A 17,882-nucleotide genomic window follows, 5' to 3' on the forward strand; every position below is an offset into this window, starting at 1 on the left:
TTCTAAATTATATTTTGGTATAAACCTATTTATGGTAAAATTCAAGGGAATAAATGGCGGGAACGTATTCAATTGAAATGTAACGGGATTTCAGTTTTCCGACGCAGTCAGTATAGTCTGGAATTTTTAATTGACAACATGTTTGTCCTGTGTGGTGGACGTGTTTTTCAACAAACGGTCGGCATTCCAATGGGAACAAATTGTACTCCTTTACTTGCTGATCTATTCATTCACTCTTATGAGGCTGACTTTATAGCTGATCTGATCAGAAATAAAGAACATCGTTTGGCTAGATTCTTCAATCTCAGTTTCCGCTATATAGATGACGTATTCTCTTTAAACAATCCTAATTTCGGGGATTTGATACATCGCATCTACCCAAAAGAACTTGAGATAAAGGATACTACAGACACTGAAGTCAGCCTCATATATTGACCTACACTTAGAAATCGATGGTAAAGGAAAACTATTGACCAAACTTTACGACAAACGTGATGACTTTTCATTCAGAATTGTCATCTTTCCTTTCATCTGTGGCAACATCCCTTCGGCTCCTGCGTATGGAGTGTTCATATCACAACTAATACGTTATGTCAGAGCTTGCCGAAACTACGCAGACGTTTTGTATCGCGTTAGAACTCTAACAAACAGGCTTCTGGAACAGGGTTATGTTGCTACAAGATTGAAGTCATCACTACAGAAGTTTTATGGTTGTTATCATGAACTCGATCGTTATGGTGTATACATCTGCACCATGAAAACTGATTTATTCAACGGGTCATAGTTTTCCTTCCCTTGTTTGTCTACCCCGGACTTGACTTTGTATGAGCAACTCGGCGGGTGTTTCTAGAAAAGCAGAGGACGCTTACCCTACCGGTGCACGTGGTCCATGCTCCAAGTTTTTTAGTGGAGTCCGAGTTGCTCATTTACTTTTGTTACTTTGTATGTATGATTTTAGTTACTTTATGTTCTTTGTTGTGCATGTCTGTTTTCCATGTCTGGTCTTTGTCCCTGGATTACATTCTTTTGATTACCGCTATAACCTTGGTTCCCTTGATTACTCTTTCGCCCTTTACCCTTTGACCTTAAAGACGCTCTTCCATGGAAACGCAAGTCACCTGAACGTAATTCCGTTCCCCGTTTGGCAAAATACTGATAACTTGATGGTGTTAAAAAAATGTATCGAAAATTAAAATTGCGTGCCATGTATTATGTTATTTCCTAAATGAAATGTAGAAAATTACAGGTAAAAGGAACAAATTTGACTGCGTCGGCTATCTTTATTTTTGAAGATAGTGCTTGTTTTTAAATATTACATGAAAAAAGTTTGGTGACCCCAATCTGAAATAATGTTGCATAAAGGTTCTTTATCTTGAATTTTTTTTAAGAAATTAAAATCCACCATTTTTTATATAGTTAGCGAAACAGTGAAAATTCCCTGCACAAAATCTATGCAAAATGTTGTAAAAATCACCTATGTTTAGGCTCAATTATCCCGAAATTAAATTCGGTAACCTATGTTTTTACAGTATGGTTGTTCAAGGTAATCTTTGAGAAAAAAATAAGAAAATCTATCTACTGTTGGGTATGATCACAGACTCGGTCCAAATGATGAATGGTAGTTGGTAGAAAAGAAAATCATATTTTCATACACCAAAGCTAAAACAAAACAATGGTAATTATATGTTATGAAAGCTGTAGCAGACCAAGTACACAGATATCCGCCATTTGAAGAAGCAGTTATGTAATTTTTTTTCACGTGAAGCTATATATGCAGTTGGACAACCGAAAGTTTATTTTAGGCCCAAAGAAAGCACTACTTAGGGAAGCTCCATATATCGAGATATAAAATTAGGAAAACTACCCCCACAAAAAAAAAAACAAAAAACAAAAACAAAAACAAAAAACAGCGCATGAACAGATGACGACATAACGCGTGACGTCACATCCCCGCCATTTTAAAAAGTGTGAAGCAGTTTTGTAATTTTTTATGTCATTTTATGTGGAAGGTAGAAAGTTTGTAAGACACACTGTAGGAAAAATTGTTGACAAAGTTAAAAGGAAATGAAATACTTGAACGTGATTTTTTATCCATAAATTGCATAATAATTAAAATCCACACAAGACAATGACAAATCTTTATTCAGCATTTCAAAGACCAACTATCACGCATGTGGCCCTACGCCGACACGTGACAGAGCATTACAATTATCCTCCCCCTCCTAACTCTGGCAAAAAATAATCCATCAGAGCATTAAAAGAGTATAAAATTTATCTTGTATCTAACCTAAACTAGTAAATATCTGACTGATGCACAAAAAAAAATCGGACTGGAGACAACCCAAAATTATTTTTCAAATAATACCCCATTTGAGCAAATTTTGGGGTAAATAAAATTAATGACATCATTACCATCAGATTTCAGAAAAAAATCCATATTTCATGAGCCAAGTCTTTAAAAAATCGATTGTTAATAACTCAAAACAGTTTTTTGTAATTTAATCATTAGTGTAAACATATTTTATTTAGAAATTAAAACAATATTGAAATAACATAAATACAATGTAAGCAATTTAATCATTGTTACCTCTGACCAAGGATTTATATAGTCCTTTAAGGGGGGCATTAAATATTTTAACCAATTAAAGATGAAAGGTGGTGATGGTTGAAATTATGTCAAGTTCTGGAAGGGGTATTGATTTTTGTTCCTATCTACATGAAGAGGTGTAAGAAAAATGAGAAAATTTGAAATTTCCTCCCATTTCCCCCAAATAAAAGTAAATGACCAATCCCCAAATACCTGTATTTCAGCACACTGTCAGTTAAACTAAAAATGGAAGAAAAATAAAAATATTTGATTCAAATTTTAGGTTTTCGGTCACATAAAATGAGTTGTTCCAGTGGAAATAAAACTATGAAATATACTTTCTATTAGTACTTTAATACATGATTTTCCTAATCGATGAGGGCCCAAAGGTCCATGTGAGCTATTGCCATCTGTCATCGTTGTCAGTTATTGTTGTTAACAATTTTTCAAAATTATAACCGAACTTGATATGAATGTTTCTTGGGGTGTCCTTCCTAGAACTGATGTGGGGATTTATGATTTGTCTAAAAACATGGCCACTGTTAATAAAAATAGAACATAGGTGGTACACAGCAGTTTTTGTTTGCATATTATATCTCCTAAACCATTTGGTTTAGCCAAATTCTTACCTGGAGTAAAAGTATTCAAATGATGAGATCTATCTTTGATTAAATTTTAGTGTAAATTTGTTACACCATATTGGAGTTAATGTGACCTTTTTCAATGTTTTTTAGGCTATTTTAAATTTTATTACTTCAAAAAAAATTTTCTCTGATACTACTGGACCAATTGAAACCAAACTTGATATAAATGGTATTCTGCCTAGAACTGATGTGGTATTTTTTTTATCCGTTGAAAAACATGGCTACCTTTACTAAAAATAGAACTAAAAGGGTCAGACCACAGTTTTTAGCATATATCTCCAAAGCCATTAGGTATAGTGAAATTCTTTTCCAATTCCAGCATGCCATCTGAGAACAAAATTAAAGCAAAAGAATGTCAGAAATGCTTGGTTCATGGGCTTCATGTGAAGGTTAAAGGTCACAAAAATGAGTGCTATTACAAAGATTGTTCATGTGCCAAATGTTCTGTTGTTAACCTGAAGAGAGAGAAGAACAAACTAGTGATTGCTCAGAAGAGAAGACTTGAGTTGGAAAGGAGTAAGCAAGCAGAACACTCTCTCAGTGATGGTTCAGGTAAGCATAATGACAATATACTGTAATCTTCTTATATTTTCTTTGAGAATAAAAATCAGCTTCGTTGATATTTTTTTAACTCCTCTATCAAATGATGAATGTAAATTAAATGTCATTTGTTAAAATGGGTTAATATTAGTTGGACTTTGATTTGGATCAAGCTTGCAGAGTTTGACTCGCAGATAACTACAGAAAAAAAAATTCTTGATTGACTTCGAAGGTCAGGAGGTAAAATTTCAAGGTCATCAAAAATAATTTTGTGTAAACATTTTCGAGTGTCATGGTTTCAATTAAATTGATATAACTGGTTGCCCAAATTAATTTGAATGGAACTATTTGAGAGGTTAGAGGACATAAGATCAAAACAAGTCAAAGTCATAGATTTTTAAAGCAATTTTTGTGTAATTTACTCATAACCTGATTGGTAAGTTTTGTAATAGTTCTTTTTCTTCTTCAATTAAAATATGAAATAATTAAAAAATATCTGTGTTCTTGAAAATCTATCAATTATTTGGTTTTTGATATTCTTATTAGCATAATGATCCCTTGTTGATTAATTGAAGTTCAACATTAAGGTTTTTTTTTTAATAATGATGGTTGCCCTTGGTACTATTCAGAAAAAAATAACTTTATAGGATTTTCACAATCAGCAAGAATCAATTTGCCTTTTTGATATTCCACCTTTATTTATCCTCGCATTGTCAGATGATGGTCAACTTGTTATAGATGAAACCCCATCATCACCAACTCCAGCAAAGATAAAAGACAATAAGAGAGCAGCATACTGTCGAAGATGTCAAATTCATGGCATGAAGAATTTATTGCGAGGACATAAGGATCATTGTGCATTCAAGGGATGTTGGTGTAACGAGTGTAGGATTATAAGTAGGTACCGGTAATCCAATTACAGTTCATATACTATCAATAGTTGCATAACTGAATTATACATCTCCTTTTTGGATTGTCACAATTGTTATCCTCCTTTTAAGTCATAGATCTGGAGATTTGGAAACTGGGGGTGAGGTGGGGTGTTCCAGGCTGTAATTTACTCATTTTGCTTAAGTTTTGCCTGAATTGAACAAAGTTTTCTGAAAAAGGGGGTTCAAATTCAACCCCTAAGACCTCCCTAGGTCTGCCATTGATGTAATGATTCCTTTCACTGGATAGGATTTCCACAACAATCTTTGTTCCCTTGATTATTCTTTCACAGAATCTATTATTCTAGTAAAGACATTGTATAAAATGCTAAATGTACTTCACTTTTATTATTTAAAACTGTGCATAAATTCTAAATACAAAGTGTATTAATAGTAACTGAGCATTTGTTCTTTTCAAGTCATCCGAGTCTGAAACAATGCAACTCAACTGTATTCACTACATATGTATCAGCTGAACAAAATCAGGCTCACAAAGGGAATACACCCTGCTTCGAATAGACTTACATCATGTTCAACCAGTAGTAAGATTATCTCCTGTTGCTGTAACCTGAAATAAAATATCTTCCTTCCTATAATTTCTTTACTCCCTATAAAATTTGGTTAAAATCCATTAGGCTGTTTAGGAGTTGTTGTTACAGGATTTAAACATGGTTATTCCCATTGCAGTCATCTGACAACAATTATCTTCCTTCATTCATATCTACTTATAATGTCTATACTTATGACAATGGGCAGTTAAGGAGGAGTTGCACTTTATCGTGTTATATCAAGTTTAATCATGTAAAACCTTTTATTTGGATTTTCCTCCATTAAATGTACCCAACAATTGTCATCTTCATTCTTAAAACATCTACATATTTTATAATGCCTATACTTCCTATAAAATTTCATCAAAATTCATTGATGGGTTTAAATCAGTTGCCTTACCAGTGGTAGTAAGTTTAACATTATCTCCCTTTGCAGGTTTTGGAAAATAATTATTCCTTCGGCTAATCAACCTTCCTATAATTGTTAACACAATCCATAAAAGGGTTTAGAAGGAGTTGCACTTACAAGGTAAGCAGACAAATTAACAGATAGACAAGGAGATTCCTTTTTACCATCCTAACATTTCTTGGAAGGGTATAAATAAAAGATAAATACACTGCAGCAATATGTCTTGTATTTTTTTCAGACTATACCAGTTCACCTCCTTCTGTTTGTAACCATTGTCAATGTGGATGTCATCAGTCATCACAACCCATTACACCTATTGTACCAACTAGACCTTTCCAACCAACTCCTCTTACATGGGTATGTATTATCTCATTTATCACAGTCCATTTCACCTAATGCATCAACTTGACCTTTTCACCCCATTCTTTTTATATTGTTAGGTTTCTCGTTCATAAATGAAAAAGGGGTTGAATTATTCAGTCTAATTATTGTAATTGTTAGGCTTGTCTTGCTACAAGATTGAAGTCGTCACTACAGAAGTGTTATAGTCGTCATCATGAACTTGTGGACTTTGTATGAGCAACTCGTCAGGTGTTTCTAGAAAAGCAGAAGACCTTTATCCTACCGGTGCTCCTGATCCATTCTCCCGGTTTTTAGTGGAGTCCAAGTTGCTCATTTTCATTTGTTACTTTGTATTACTTGGCTATTTTATGTTCTTTCTTGTGTGTGTTTTCCATGTCAGGTCTTTGTCCCTGGATTACATTCTTTTGATTTCCACTAGAATCTTGGTTCTCTTTCTGTGTATGTATGTATATTAAAGTATCAGTAAACAATTTCAATGGAAAAAAGAACAGACATGGTGAAATGCAACAAATGCTGTAGTGTATAACCTAAATCCAAAATAGTATTCTTTCAGAGATCTCCAAGAAGTCTGCAACAAGTGTAAACACACCTTTAAGTAAGATCTGAAAGACCCTGACAAAACAAAAAATAAAATCCACCGTAACAGAATGATGACAATTCTTCAAAATTAAATCAAAAAGTAATATAACACAAAGACACATTAATGACCAAAGAAATGTTCAATCCACCTGAGGTCAAAAGAGCAATATGGGGATAACAAAAGATAATACAAGGAAGATTATTCTTCCTCTAATTTCTGTACAACTGTTTTTATGTTTAGGGATATGATTTACCAGTGGATTAAAGTGAACATCATATAACTGACAGTTGGAAAAACAATAATTCTGATGAGATTGTATTAAGTTGAGACTTGAATATAATCCATGATTTTGAATAGTTAATTTCAGTGTTTTCATTGACTTTGCTGATAAGTGGAAAAACATTAAGATCAGGTGAAAAAATAACTTCAGTTGGTAATTTGAAAATCACATTTTAGACCGTATGGGATAACTTAACATTCAACAATTAAAGAACCTTAGTGAGCGTGCTGGATGTTGGATACTCAAGTAAATTTCTAATTCGAGACTGTGATTTCTTTCAGTTTTAATAATACAAAGTAAATATCATCGTAGTGGAACAAAACATACACTTGTCTTGACCTGCAACTTATCATGGTGAACTTATATACCAAAAATCATGTCATAATCTGCAAGTGTTTAGAAAAATGTATGAAAAACGGTTATTTCTGTGAATTTAGCTAAGTTCAAGGCCCGTAATTTCAGTAAAAATCATCGGAGTGGAACCAAACGCAAACTTGTCCTGTAACTTATCATAGTGAATTTATAAACTGAAAATCATGTTGATATCTGCAAGTGTTTAGAAAAAAAGTCCAGAAAACTTATTTCTGTTAATTTTGCTAAGTTCAAGGCCTGTAATTTTGGTAAAAAAAATGATGGAGTGGAATGAAAGTTAAACTTGATCTGTAACTTATCATGGTGAATGTATAAACCAAAAATCATGTCAATATCTGCAAGCATTCAAAAAAAGGTGGGAAAACTGAAGATGGACTGACGGACAGACAGGTCAAAAACATTATACCCTCCCCAACATTGTTGCGAGGGGTGTAAAAAATTAAAATAGTCCAAAGGCCATAATTATCAATTATTATTTTATTTGAAGTTAAACCAAAACTCATCTAGTTTTTAACTTTTGTGGTAATACCACTATCTCAAACTGCTTCTAAAAATGTTTTGGCAATGCCTCCCTTGGTATTGCTAGAAGATGTATGACTTTCAAATACACTTACTGCTGTTTTAAAACTGAAACACTTATTTTATTTATGTACTGTTTTAGGTAAAACCATATCCAAGTGCATCTTCAGGTAAGTATTTCCGGTAACCTGAGAACTTCCGAGTGATGAAAAAATGTTGATAAATAAAAGAAAATCATGAATACATTTTGTATTTTGATTCAAGTGAATTGTTGACTTCTGTGTTAAAAAGATTCAATCGATAAATGAATAATTACAAACTATGACCGATTTGTAGTTTCAGCACAACATGCTTTCGTTACCACTGAAAAATCAGCAGGAAAATGATGGTTTTTTAAATCTTTTCTAAATTTTATAAATCTAGTATGAGAATTCTCTGAGTCACTTCAATCCATTCGTATACGCAATGGTGCTGCATGTGTACCATTAATTTAATTGTGCAATCAACCAATCAGTTACAGGTAAATCAGTCACAGGTGGCTACACATCCGCTAATATTGACACACACCTGTCAATTAATTTCCAATAAACAATTAGGAGACTGGTAGACCTTATATTTAGACACTAATAAAACCACACAGACTAATTTATAAGGTTTGACATTTTTTTATGTCTGATATTGGAAAATGGTCGTCAGTCATCTATTAAATAAGTTGGTCAGTGACTGGCATTTTTGGCCGTTTAAGGAATCTTGGTCCAGTTTATATGGTAATTAATTTCAAAAAGTTTCGCCCATTCATCAGCACCTTATCAGAGTTATGTATCTATTGCTTTTCTATTTATTGATGTTATACTTCAATAAAAGGAATGTATTTATGTGAAAATGATTCAATATCAAATGTGACATGGCATTGACCCTTAAATAATAAGAAACAGACTTGCAAGTTAGAAAGTGTATCCTAAAAAAAAGTAATGTTTATATTCCAATCAACCTGTAATCTTTACAGTTGTAAACATTCTTGTACATTGTTTTATCTGCAGGTTCATTTCCTGGCAGTAGTAGTTTGCCGAATTGTAATCTATCCTACAGACCACAGGTATATAATTAAATTTAGAAATGTTTGGTGAGTTGTATCATTTGATTTTTTTTTTTCAATTTAGATAGAAGTTCAAATACTTACAACTTAAACCACCTTGATGTATTGTAATGGTCTCCTAGTACTAGTCCAAGAGGGTCTGCAGTCCTACCACAACACTTGTTACTCCTGTAGTGGTATTAATTCAATGTGGATCCTGAAAAATTTGAAAGATCTTTTGGAGGCAATCAGTACAAGACTATTATCTGAATATAATAGCATTAACACTTATGATTTTTCAACACTATACTTCTATTCCCCATACTCAGTTAAAATCCCGACTTAAAAACATTATACATCATTGTTTTTTCCAAAAAAGATGGTATAACTAGATACAAATATGTAGTTCTTGGTAGAAATTCCTCATACTTTGTAAGAAATAATTCCAAATCATCTTCCAAATATACAGAGGAAGATGTTAACAAAATGCTGGAATTTTTAATCGACAACATATTTGTCCAGTGTGGTGGACGTGTTTTTCAACAAACGGTTGGCATTCCTATGGGTACAAATTGCGTTCCTTTACTTGCTGACCCATTCCTTCACTCTTATGAGGTTGACTTTATAGCTAATTTGATCCGAAAGAGAGAATATAGTTTGGCTAGATCCTTTAATCTCAGTTTCCGCTATATAGATGAAGTATTATCTTTAACCATCCTAATTTCAGGGATTTGATACATGGCATCTACTCCAAAGAACTTGAGATAAAGAATACTACAGACACTGTAAAGTCAGCCTCATATCTTGACCTACACTTAGAAATCGATGGTAAAGGAAAACTATTGACCAAACTTTACGACAAACATGATGACTTTTCATTCAGAATTGTCAACTTTACTTTCATCTGTGGCAACATCCCTTCAGCACCTGTGTATGGAGTGTTCATATTACAACTCATACATTATGCCAGAGCATGCCAAAACTATGTAGACTTTTTGTATCACGCTAGATCTCTAACAAATAGGCTTCTGGAACAGGGTTATGTTGCTACAAGATTGAAGTCATCACTACAGAAGTTTCATGGTCGTCATCATGAATCATCGTCATCATCGTGGATCGTTATGGTGTATCCATCTGCACCATGAAAACTGATTTATTTAACGGTTCATAGTTTTCCTTTCCTTGTTTGTCTATCCCTGACTTGACTTTTTATGAGCAACTTGGCGGGTGTTTCTAGAAAAGCCGAGGAATACCGTTGCACCTGGTCCATGCTCCCAGTTTTTAGTGGAGTCCGAGTTGCTCATTAACTTATGTTACTTTGTATGTATGATTTTAGTTACTTTATGTTCTTTGTTGTGTATGTCTGGTCTTTGTCCCTGGATTGCATTCTTTTGATTACCGCTATAACCTTGGTTCCCTTGATTGCTCTTTCTAAAAGCACTTGGTCAACTGAGAAAGGTCTTTCAATACAATAAGGGTGTCTTGCATATATTAATCATGCAGTCAAATTTACTCAGCTTGCAAATTATGATGCGACTGTCATTTTCAAAAGTTGTTAAGAAAGCAATAAGAATACAAATTACTGACTTAACACAAACATACAAAATCAATGTCCCTTATTTGTTAAAAATAAACCCATGCTATGCGTTAAAGTGCCCTCTTCCCTGCGTCCCTCTATTTTCAAATCCTAGCTAGAACACTAAGTAGTGTTCTCGCCTCAAGTGCTGGAGATGACAGGCACAATCCCAGGCCAAGTCATACCCAAGGCTTTTAAAGTAGTAGTCACTGCCTGTCTGCTAAACATGCCCCATAAATGTGATAGTCACATGGTCTATTTTAGACAAAAAATTGATGATCTCATAGCGAACTTGGCAAGGCATTCACAGCCCTTCTTCAAAACCAGACAGAAGCTTATGATTAGTGATTCATGCATTTCTAAATCCTAACATTTGTTTGAATGGAAATCCTTCAGAAGGAATGTATTCAAGAATAAGAATGCAAATGAAAGTTGGTCACTGGAGATATTGACACTTAAAATTTGTTTATGTTTTACAACAGAAAAGTACAAAAAATATTTCACAATATATATAGCACACAGATTTTTATTTAGGATGTAACAAACATATTTGAGCAGTTTCTTTGATTATCTTGAGATAGGATGAATCATGTCCTGTCTGATTTTTAATAATACTTAAAAATATATTGAGGTGATGTCACACTCTGTGTTGCTCTTGTTTGTTGATTGATTTTTTTACAGATGAGTTATCTGTCACCAACTTCACCATATATACCCCAGGGACCATTTAACTTTGGTCAAGGAAACAAGATGGACTTTTTGTCACACAGCTCAGATTCAATGGAGCACAATTCACAGGATAGTGGAATAAGTCACTAAATCAGAATTTTCTATCGTGATATATATCTGTAATAATTAACAAACAAATGAAATGCAATTTTTAATCAAATCATGTAATTCATTTACCCTGAAAATATTGATTTTAACCCACATAATACAAGTACTAGTTTAGAAAACCTTGTGTTTACATTAAATCACCAAGATGATCATGTTGTCTATACATACTACTGTGAATGCACTTTTGTTTGTTCTATACCAACTTAACGATTTGTTTTCAATTTCTTAAATTTAAGTTGTAAATTATGTAGATGATAATTGCACCCCCCTTTCCATTAAATGATGTAATTGAAAGTTCTTTCATAGTACATAGTACAGAAAACCTCTTTTGAATTCTATCCTCTTCAAAGAAGAAATATATATAATATTATTGTGTGCCTTTTTTCCCCATGTACATAGTTGATTTACGATTGTGTACCATTTTGACCTTTGGGTGATACTTATTATTGGACTTTTTTTTCAAAGTCTTAAGTACAGCTCTGCCTAAAAACCAAACAGAAGATTATAATGGGTGATTCATGCATTTCTTAAAAAAATATTTCACACTTTATAGCAAACACAGTAAGAGTTGTTTTTTTAGGACCTAACAAATGTATTTGAACAGTATCATTGATTATCTCGAGTTATGATGAATTACCTTCTGCCCGTTTTATTTTTTAAGGTAGAACCACACTAAACTTTTTGTCTTGATCTAGTTCTTAGATGTTTATTATGTACATGTATCACTACTCATAATAACCATGCGACCATGACTTCTACCACAGGATTTTTAGAATGTAGATATATCATATTGCTGTATTTTACACATATTATTCTTGATCTTCATTTTTCTTTCTCATCGACATTTTATGCACTCACTAAAAAGTAAAATTGTCTAAGTCACAATTTCTAGTGTAGATTTTTAGCATGCCTATGTGTGTCACATACAGTTATGAGCTACACAACATGACAACATTCAAATAACTTTAACCACTTAATAAAGTCCATTGTAACATTGTTTTTCAGTTGTGACTGAAAAGTTTAGTATGATTGGCTAGTGGCAAGTCTTAAAATTTGCCAATAGTTTTTACACTTTTATAATAAATGTAAACAATTGATAGACAATTATGTCACAATATTTCACATTTACATAAATCTTTTTATACCATATTTGGTCTGCATGCAAGATTTTTAAATGTATAATGTTACTGCATGAGTGTAATAGTTTTAGTATATGTAAGCAGAAAAGTGCATGAAAAATATATATTTTTAAAACACTAATTTATTAGGGATATACAATGACAGTGGTGCATTTTGCATGTCAAAAAATTAAAATATTTGATCAATGATATAGTAAACATTCCATTTACAAAAATGTATTTTCAAAGATTTGTTGTTCTTTTTTCCTTTGTTGTTTAATATCAATCAGAAAGATGCTTTTAAATGTGTTAATGTGTTTTTATTGTTAGTTTCTCCATAAAATGGATATATTTGTTATTGTTTTAATTTGTACTATAAGAAATAGTCATTTTTGTGTTCTTGTTTTGAATTTGTATTAAAAGAATTTTTATATATACAAATTACTGACTATTTCTGGTTATTTCAATCCACAACAGTTTTTACCTGGAAGGTGACCATGGTGCAACAATGATCTGATTATATCTTTCATAGCAAGTTCACATCACTGCCATGCTGGACTCTAGAATTTCCAATTTCTTAGAACGCAATAAAAAATCCAAGGAGACATGTTTGTCAGACTGATTTTTGTATTCATTTATATGCAGAACTTTGCTGTCTTTCTGCTTGTATTTCTACTATATCGGCCTTGGTCACACTTCATTCATTTTATACTAGAGTACTGTAAGATTTTCTGTGGGCACATTATCTTCATGCAATGCTTTTAAATTTTAGAAAGTTAAAAGCTTTCCATGGCAAAGTTCTCGACAACTAATTTCCCAATATCTGAAGACAAATTTCAGTTAAATACTTCAAATCAAGTTCTTCTGCAACTGTCAAAACAAAATATCAGTAAATATGCATGACTACATACCCAAATCCATCCTGCCAAGTTTCATTGAAATAAATGCTGTGTTATAGAGACGACATCAAGTCTAATAAAATGAACCTTTTTGGTATACAGTTAAAGTAAATGTCAGTTTATAAATCTATATGTAATCAAGTGGGCTGAAGAAAACAATTTGTTGGAACTTCATAGCAACAAGACTTTATAGCATTTAAATATTTTAACAATAACATTGCACATTCGTTTCACCAAGCCAATCCTTTCCTAAAACTGCAATTAAAACATAGAACCTGTGTTATACAGGAATGTTAATTGTCCGTAGTACACATTTCTCAGACTCTGTATGATGAGCACAGAATGATGCATAGCATGGCTGCTGGGAAAGTGACTGTAGGAATTCTGTTAAATAATTCTGAAAGAAAAGAACTGAAGACAACTATTTTTCCCTTTTTTTTTTCTTTTCTTGTTACACATTTCTATCTTTCTGAAATTTTTCTCATTTTGTTGTTTTCTTGACTTTAAATTTTTTAATAATTTACATGGCAGAATAAAAGCAAATATGAATAATTGAAGATAAATAAACAACTGATTGATTAAAATAAATTGAAACTAGAAAAACTGTGAGCAATGCTCACTAACTTGATTTCCTCATTCTATAACATGCACCTTTTGACCTCCATACTGATCTGGATCAAAATCTAAAAAATGTGGTGCACAATGGGATCATGTAATAGATTCTGTAAGTTTCATTTAATTTCATTCAGTGGTATAGGAGGAGTAATGGATGGGTTCCCTATGTCTCCATATTCACGAATGACAAAGTCATTGTTTTGCTATGTGAAACACTCAAAATTTAAAATAGGAGGTGCACAATGGAACATGAAATAAAGATTCTGTGAAAACTCCATTGAGAGGATAGGAGGAATAATGGATAAGAGATGGGTCCCCCCTGTGGAACTGAAAGAAGGATGGACATCCTTATCACTATATATTCCCCCCACTTCTAAGTGGCAGGTATAATAAAGAGAAATGAAAAGAAATATTACGACTGAATTATACTGGTGTAATGATTCCACTCAATCATGATTCTTGGTTGACAGTCCAATACTAATTGTAGGACACAACTATCCTATACCCCTTACAGTTTCACACTGCAGATTAAAAATGGTTTTAAATTGAAAAACAAAATTTGTCACTGTCATTACTTCTGTTTTTTAATTTCAGTTGCTACATTGTAATTTTGGATTTTGATTCGAATCGCAAAAGTGGTTCCAGTTTTAATACCTGGATCATAATTAAATAGATTGTGATGCATCCAGTGTGGGAAACCACCACTCGCCAGCTCGCAAATACAAGTACAATGTATATGTGTAATTTGGCGAGTTCTCATTAGCATACACTCGTCAATTTGGTGGCATTCATTTAATTGGCGAGTTCCAAGGAAAGTTAACCAGCCAACAGGTTATTTAGTTAAACATCCCTTAACAACATACATTCAAAACATTTTCCCTACATTTTAAGAAGTTTAGATTTAGATCTAATATGTCAAGTGAATTTTGGCATGAGATGCACAATTTTACAAAAAATGTAAAGCATTGTTTACAATCTGCCATTTAAATTTCTGGTAAACGAGATGTGCCAAAACCTAAGTTACGGTCCCGATCTCAAATTAGTATTCAAGCGAAATTATCTTGATAATTCATGATATGTTACCTTAAATTATTTGTTTATTGTCAAAATAAAAATGAACAAGAAGCAATGATAAACATTTTCTTGCTTCATAATGATGAATATGTTGAAATATAATTTAATTTTTAAAATATGAGTTCAGAAATGGAGTTCTTATTGTACATGAAAAACTTAATGGGAGTGAATATTCGAAAATGGGAAAGTTTTTGATAAATTTAAAAACAAATGAAAAGATAGTTGAAGAAAGAAAAAGAAAGGCAGAAGATAGTCATATCCAAGAGAAAATAGATGATAGTACAGACAAAAAACCCCAAAAAATTTGGCTAGCAAGATCAATATCCCACTAGCCAGAATGGCAAGTTGGGAAAAAAAATGGTTTCCCACACTGTGCATCCATGCACCTGTGGGTCATTACCCTTCTACTGAGTTATGATTACCAAGGAACATTGTTAACCCGCTCTTACATTATATTTGGGTTCCAAAAAATGTGTTATTTGATCAACCTAATGTACATACCTGTAAATCAATCTGATAGATTGGATCCTTCTTGTAGTCTGGGTCCTCTTCCTCTTCAGGGTCTTCCAAACCTGTTGACAGACATATTAATGGGTAAATTTTCTTCTGGGAAAGTAATAGTTAAAAACATTTTGTTGTCAAGACATTTCTGCTAAATGTTAAAAATCTATCGTTCTCAATTAAGTGAAAAATTGCCTTGGTATGACCATGTTCATGGTCTACCAATTTTTGTGGATTTCATAGTTAACTCAAATCATGAAATTAAATTCCCAATGAAATACATTGTCTGTACTGTATATGTACTGTGGGAAATATCAAATCACAAATTAAAAAACACACAATTCAACGATTTGTCTGCAGACCAAGAAAATTAATATCCATGAATAAAAGTACCTTCACTGTAATTAGTGAGGTCTCTAAGGTGTGTGCCACAGTGGGATTGTGCCAATGCCCCCATCCCGAATATATTTTCCTCTTTTATACTACCCTAGCTGCAGCATTAGTGCCACACTTTCATATTTTCAAAATCTGAAAAATCATCCAGATCCTCTTCTATAACTACAATATCAAAGACTTGATACCATTGGTGCTTGAAATCACAGGCAAAAACTAATCGATAAAAAGCTTTTACCAATGACAATAAATGACCTGCCAAAATGCAACAAATGTTTAATTACTTCTTGACTGATTAATCAGACTCCAACTAGACCAAGATACCAGTATTAATAATTGAAATGAATTCGAAAGCAACTCAATACATGTACATTTGTACAGGCTGACAGGTAACATGTCATCCAAATAAGATGGAGCTGTGCTCTTTTCATCTAAAGACCTCCATGATAAAACAATCAGGAAAACATGCTGAATCAAAATGATCCAAAGGATATCATTATCTGAAACCCCATTAAAAAACTATGGGGAGCTATGAAATAAAAAAAATAACAAGCATTCTGAGAGTAGTGCAAAACAGAACATAGTCCTCTACCCACTGTTTATAACACTGACCAAAATACTACCTTGCATCATTGAATACAAGGAAATGATCTTGATTTTGAAACTTTGGAAAAAATCAGCAAAGCAGAATGAGGTGTAAACTTTATCTGTAACTCGTCAAGGTAAACCCATACCAAAAATCAGCCCAATATCTGCAAGTGTTTAGAAAAAAGGTACAGAAAACTTTAATATCTGTAAATTCAAGGGTCATACGTAACTTGGTGAAGCGAAACAAAACATAACCTTGATCAGTAACTCATCAGGATAGACTTGTGTACCAAAAATTGTCTAAATATTTGCAAGTGTTTAGAAAAAAGTGCAGAAAACTTAAATTTTGGTAAATTTTTCGAACTTCAAGAGCCACAACTCAAACAAAAATCAGCAGAGGGGAACGAAACCATGAACTGTAACTCATCAAGGCAAACTCATATACAGAAAGTCAGCTCAATATCTGCAAGCAATTTTGGAAAAAAGTGTGGAAAACTTAAATTTCTGTAATTTCAACGGCCATAACTTGGTGAAGCTGTACAGAATGTAACCTTGATCTGTAACTCATCAGGATAGACTCACATACCAAAAATCAGCCCAATATCTGCAAGCGCTTAGAAAAAAGTGCAGTAAACTTCAACTTTTTTCCCGGAATGATGGAGTGCAAATCTAAAATCTTCTTCGGCTCAACATGGTAGAGGACTAACAAAAATCCATAGTAAAAATTCCTATCCTCTACTGCCCAAAAGACAAAATCCTCCCATTCATCATTTCCTGGAGCAAGTGCAGGATAATTTTAGGGGAATAAGCCTAAAAGGGCCATAGTGGCCAGTAGCAAAATTTGGCATCACGCCTCACTTTGCACAGATAGCACCATTGAGTGAAAGTGTACATCTTTTCTGAAAGTATGGTTTTACCCAGACCCATCGAAACCTGCCGGACCGTCGGACCTGTCCGGTAAAATTGTCCCGGGTCCGGTAAATACATGTTGCTTGTCGGCCCGGGTGTCCGATGTTTTTTTCTTACATTAAAGAAGATTTTCTCAAAACTGAAGTGGTTTTTGTGAATAATAAAACTAGAACGTTTCAATAATTACGTGAATTAGTCTACAGTCTAGAGAGATAGTCAATCAATTTGATTGAAAACAATAATATGTAACTTCCGGTTCATTCGCTACACGTCATTTCGTCCTTTGATATATCGTCCCTTCTGTTGTCTCGCTACTCGTTTACATGTGAAACATGTGGTCATTATATTGTCAAAATAATAATGAAAAAAATAATAAAGTATATTTCTTTTACATCGAAATTGATAAAGATTAATAATTGAACATCTGATAAAACAAATTTTCATTTGAAATTTTGTTGGGTCGAACTTATTTATTTAAAATGTACTTGGAGATTCCCACCCCCCCATCAAAAATGTTAGCGTGTCG

The 17,882-nt window shown here is 33.1% G+C and overlaps 2 protein-coding genes across 5 annotated transcripts in view; one reads left to right on the forward strand and one right to left on the reverse strand.

Moving 5' to 3' along the window:
- Positions 1-1,940: 1,940 nt before the first annotated feature.
- On the forward strand, positions 1,941-12,818 carry LOC148627807 (uncharacterized). 3 transcript variants are annotated; one of them, XM_088579382.1, is made up of 7 exons: positions 1,941-2,009; positions 3,551-3,783; positions 4,489-4,668; positions 5,896-6,014; positions 7,914-7,941; positions 8,812-8,867; positions 11,104-12,818. In XM_088579382.1, the coding sequence occupies exons 2-7, from the start codon at positions 3,552-3,554 to the stop codon at positions 11,239-11,241; spliced, it is 753 nt and encodes a 250-aa protein (XP_088435508.1). In that variant the 5' UTR covers positions 1,941-2,009; position 3,551; the 3' UTR covers positions 11,242-12,818. The 3 variants fall into 3 exon arrangements, with proteins under 3 accessions (XP_088435508.1, XP_088435527.1, XP_088435518.1); XM_088579401.1 differs by having other exon boundaries at positions 4,510-4,668; XM_088579392.1 differs by having other exon boundaries at positions 1,949-1,980.
- Positions 12,819-13,445: 627 nt separating this feature from the next.
- The window catches only part of LOC148627808 (importin-9-like), a 33,677-nt gene continuing 29,240 nt past the window's right edge, over positions 13,446-17,882 (reverse strand). For both annotated transcript variants that reach the window (XR_015921604.1, XM_088579366.1), the window contains exons 24-25: positions 15,467-15,537; positions 13,446-13,673 (exon numbers count right to left, since the gene is read on the reverse strand). Coding sequence is in view for 1 of the 2 variants with exons in the window: in XM_088579366.1 (XP_088435492.1) it covers positions 13,557-13,673; positions 15,467-15,537 (188 nt within the window). In the remaining variant the exon portion in view is untranslated. The remainder of the gene's footprint in view (positions 13,674-15,466; positions 15,538-17,882) is intronic.

The sequence above is a fragment of the Perna viridis genome, chromosome 1, assembly GCF_037379345.1.
Source record: "Perna viridis isolate PV_CMFRI_1.1 ecotype Kerala chromosome 1, ASM3737934v1, whole genome shotgun sequence".
NCBI lineage: Eukaryota > Metazoa > Mollusca > Bivalvia > Mytilida > Mytilidae > Perna > Perna viridis.

Excerpts from the sequence above, each read along its gene's own strand:
- LOC148627807 (XM_088579382.1), top strand. The coding sequence starts at position 3,552 with ATGCCATCTGAGAACAAAATTAAAGCAAAAGAATGTCAGAAATGCTTG. Across the intron at positions 3,784-4,488 it reads CTCTCTCAGTGATGGTTCAG|ATGATGGTCAACTTGTTATA; the intron begins GTAAGCATAATG and ends TCGCATTGTCAG. Across the intron at positions 7,942-8,811 it reads ATATCCAAGTGCATCTTCAG|GTTCATTTCCTGGCAGTAGT; the intron begins GTAAGTATTTCC and ends TTTTATCTGCAG.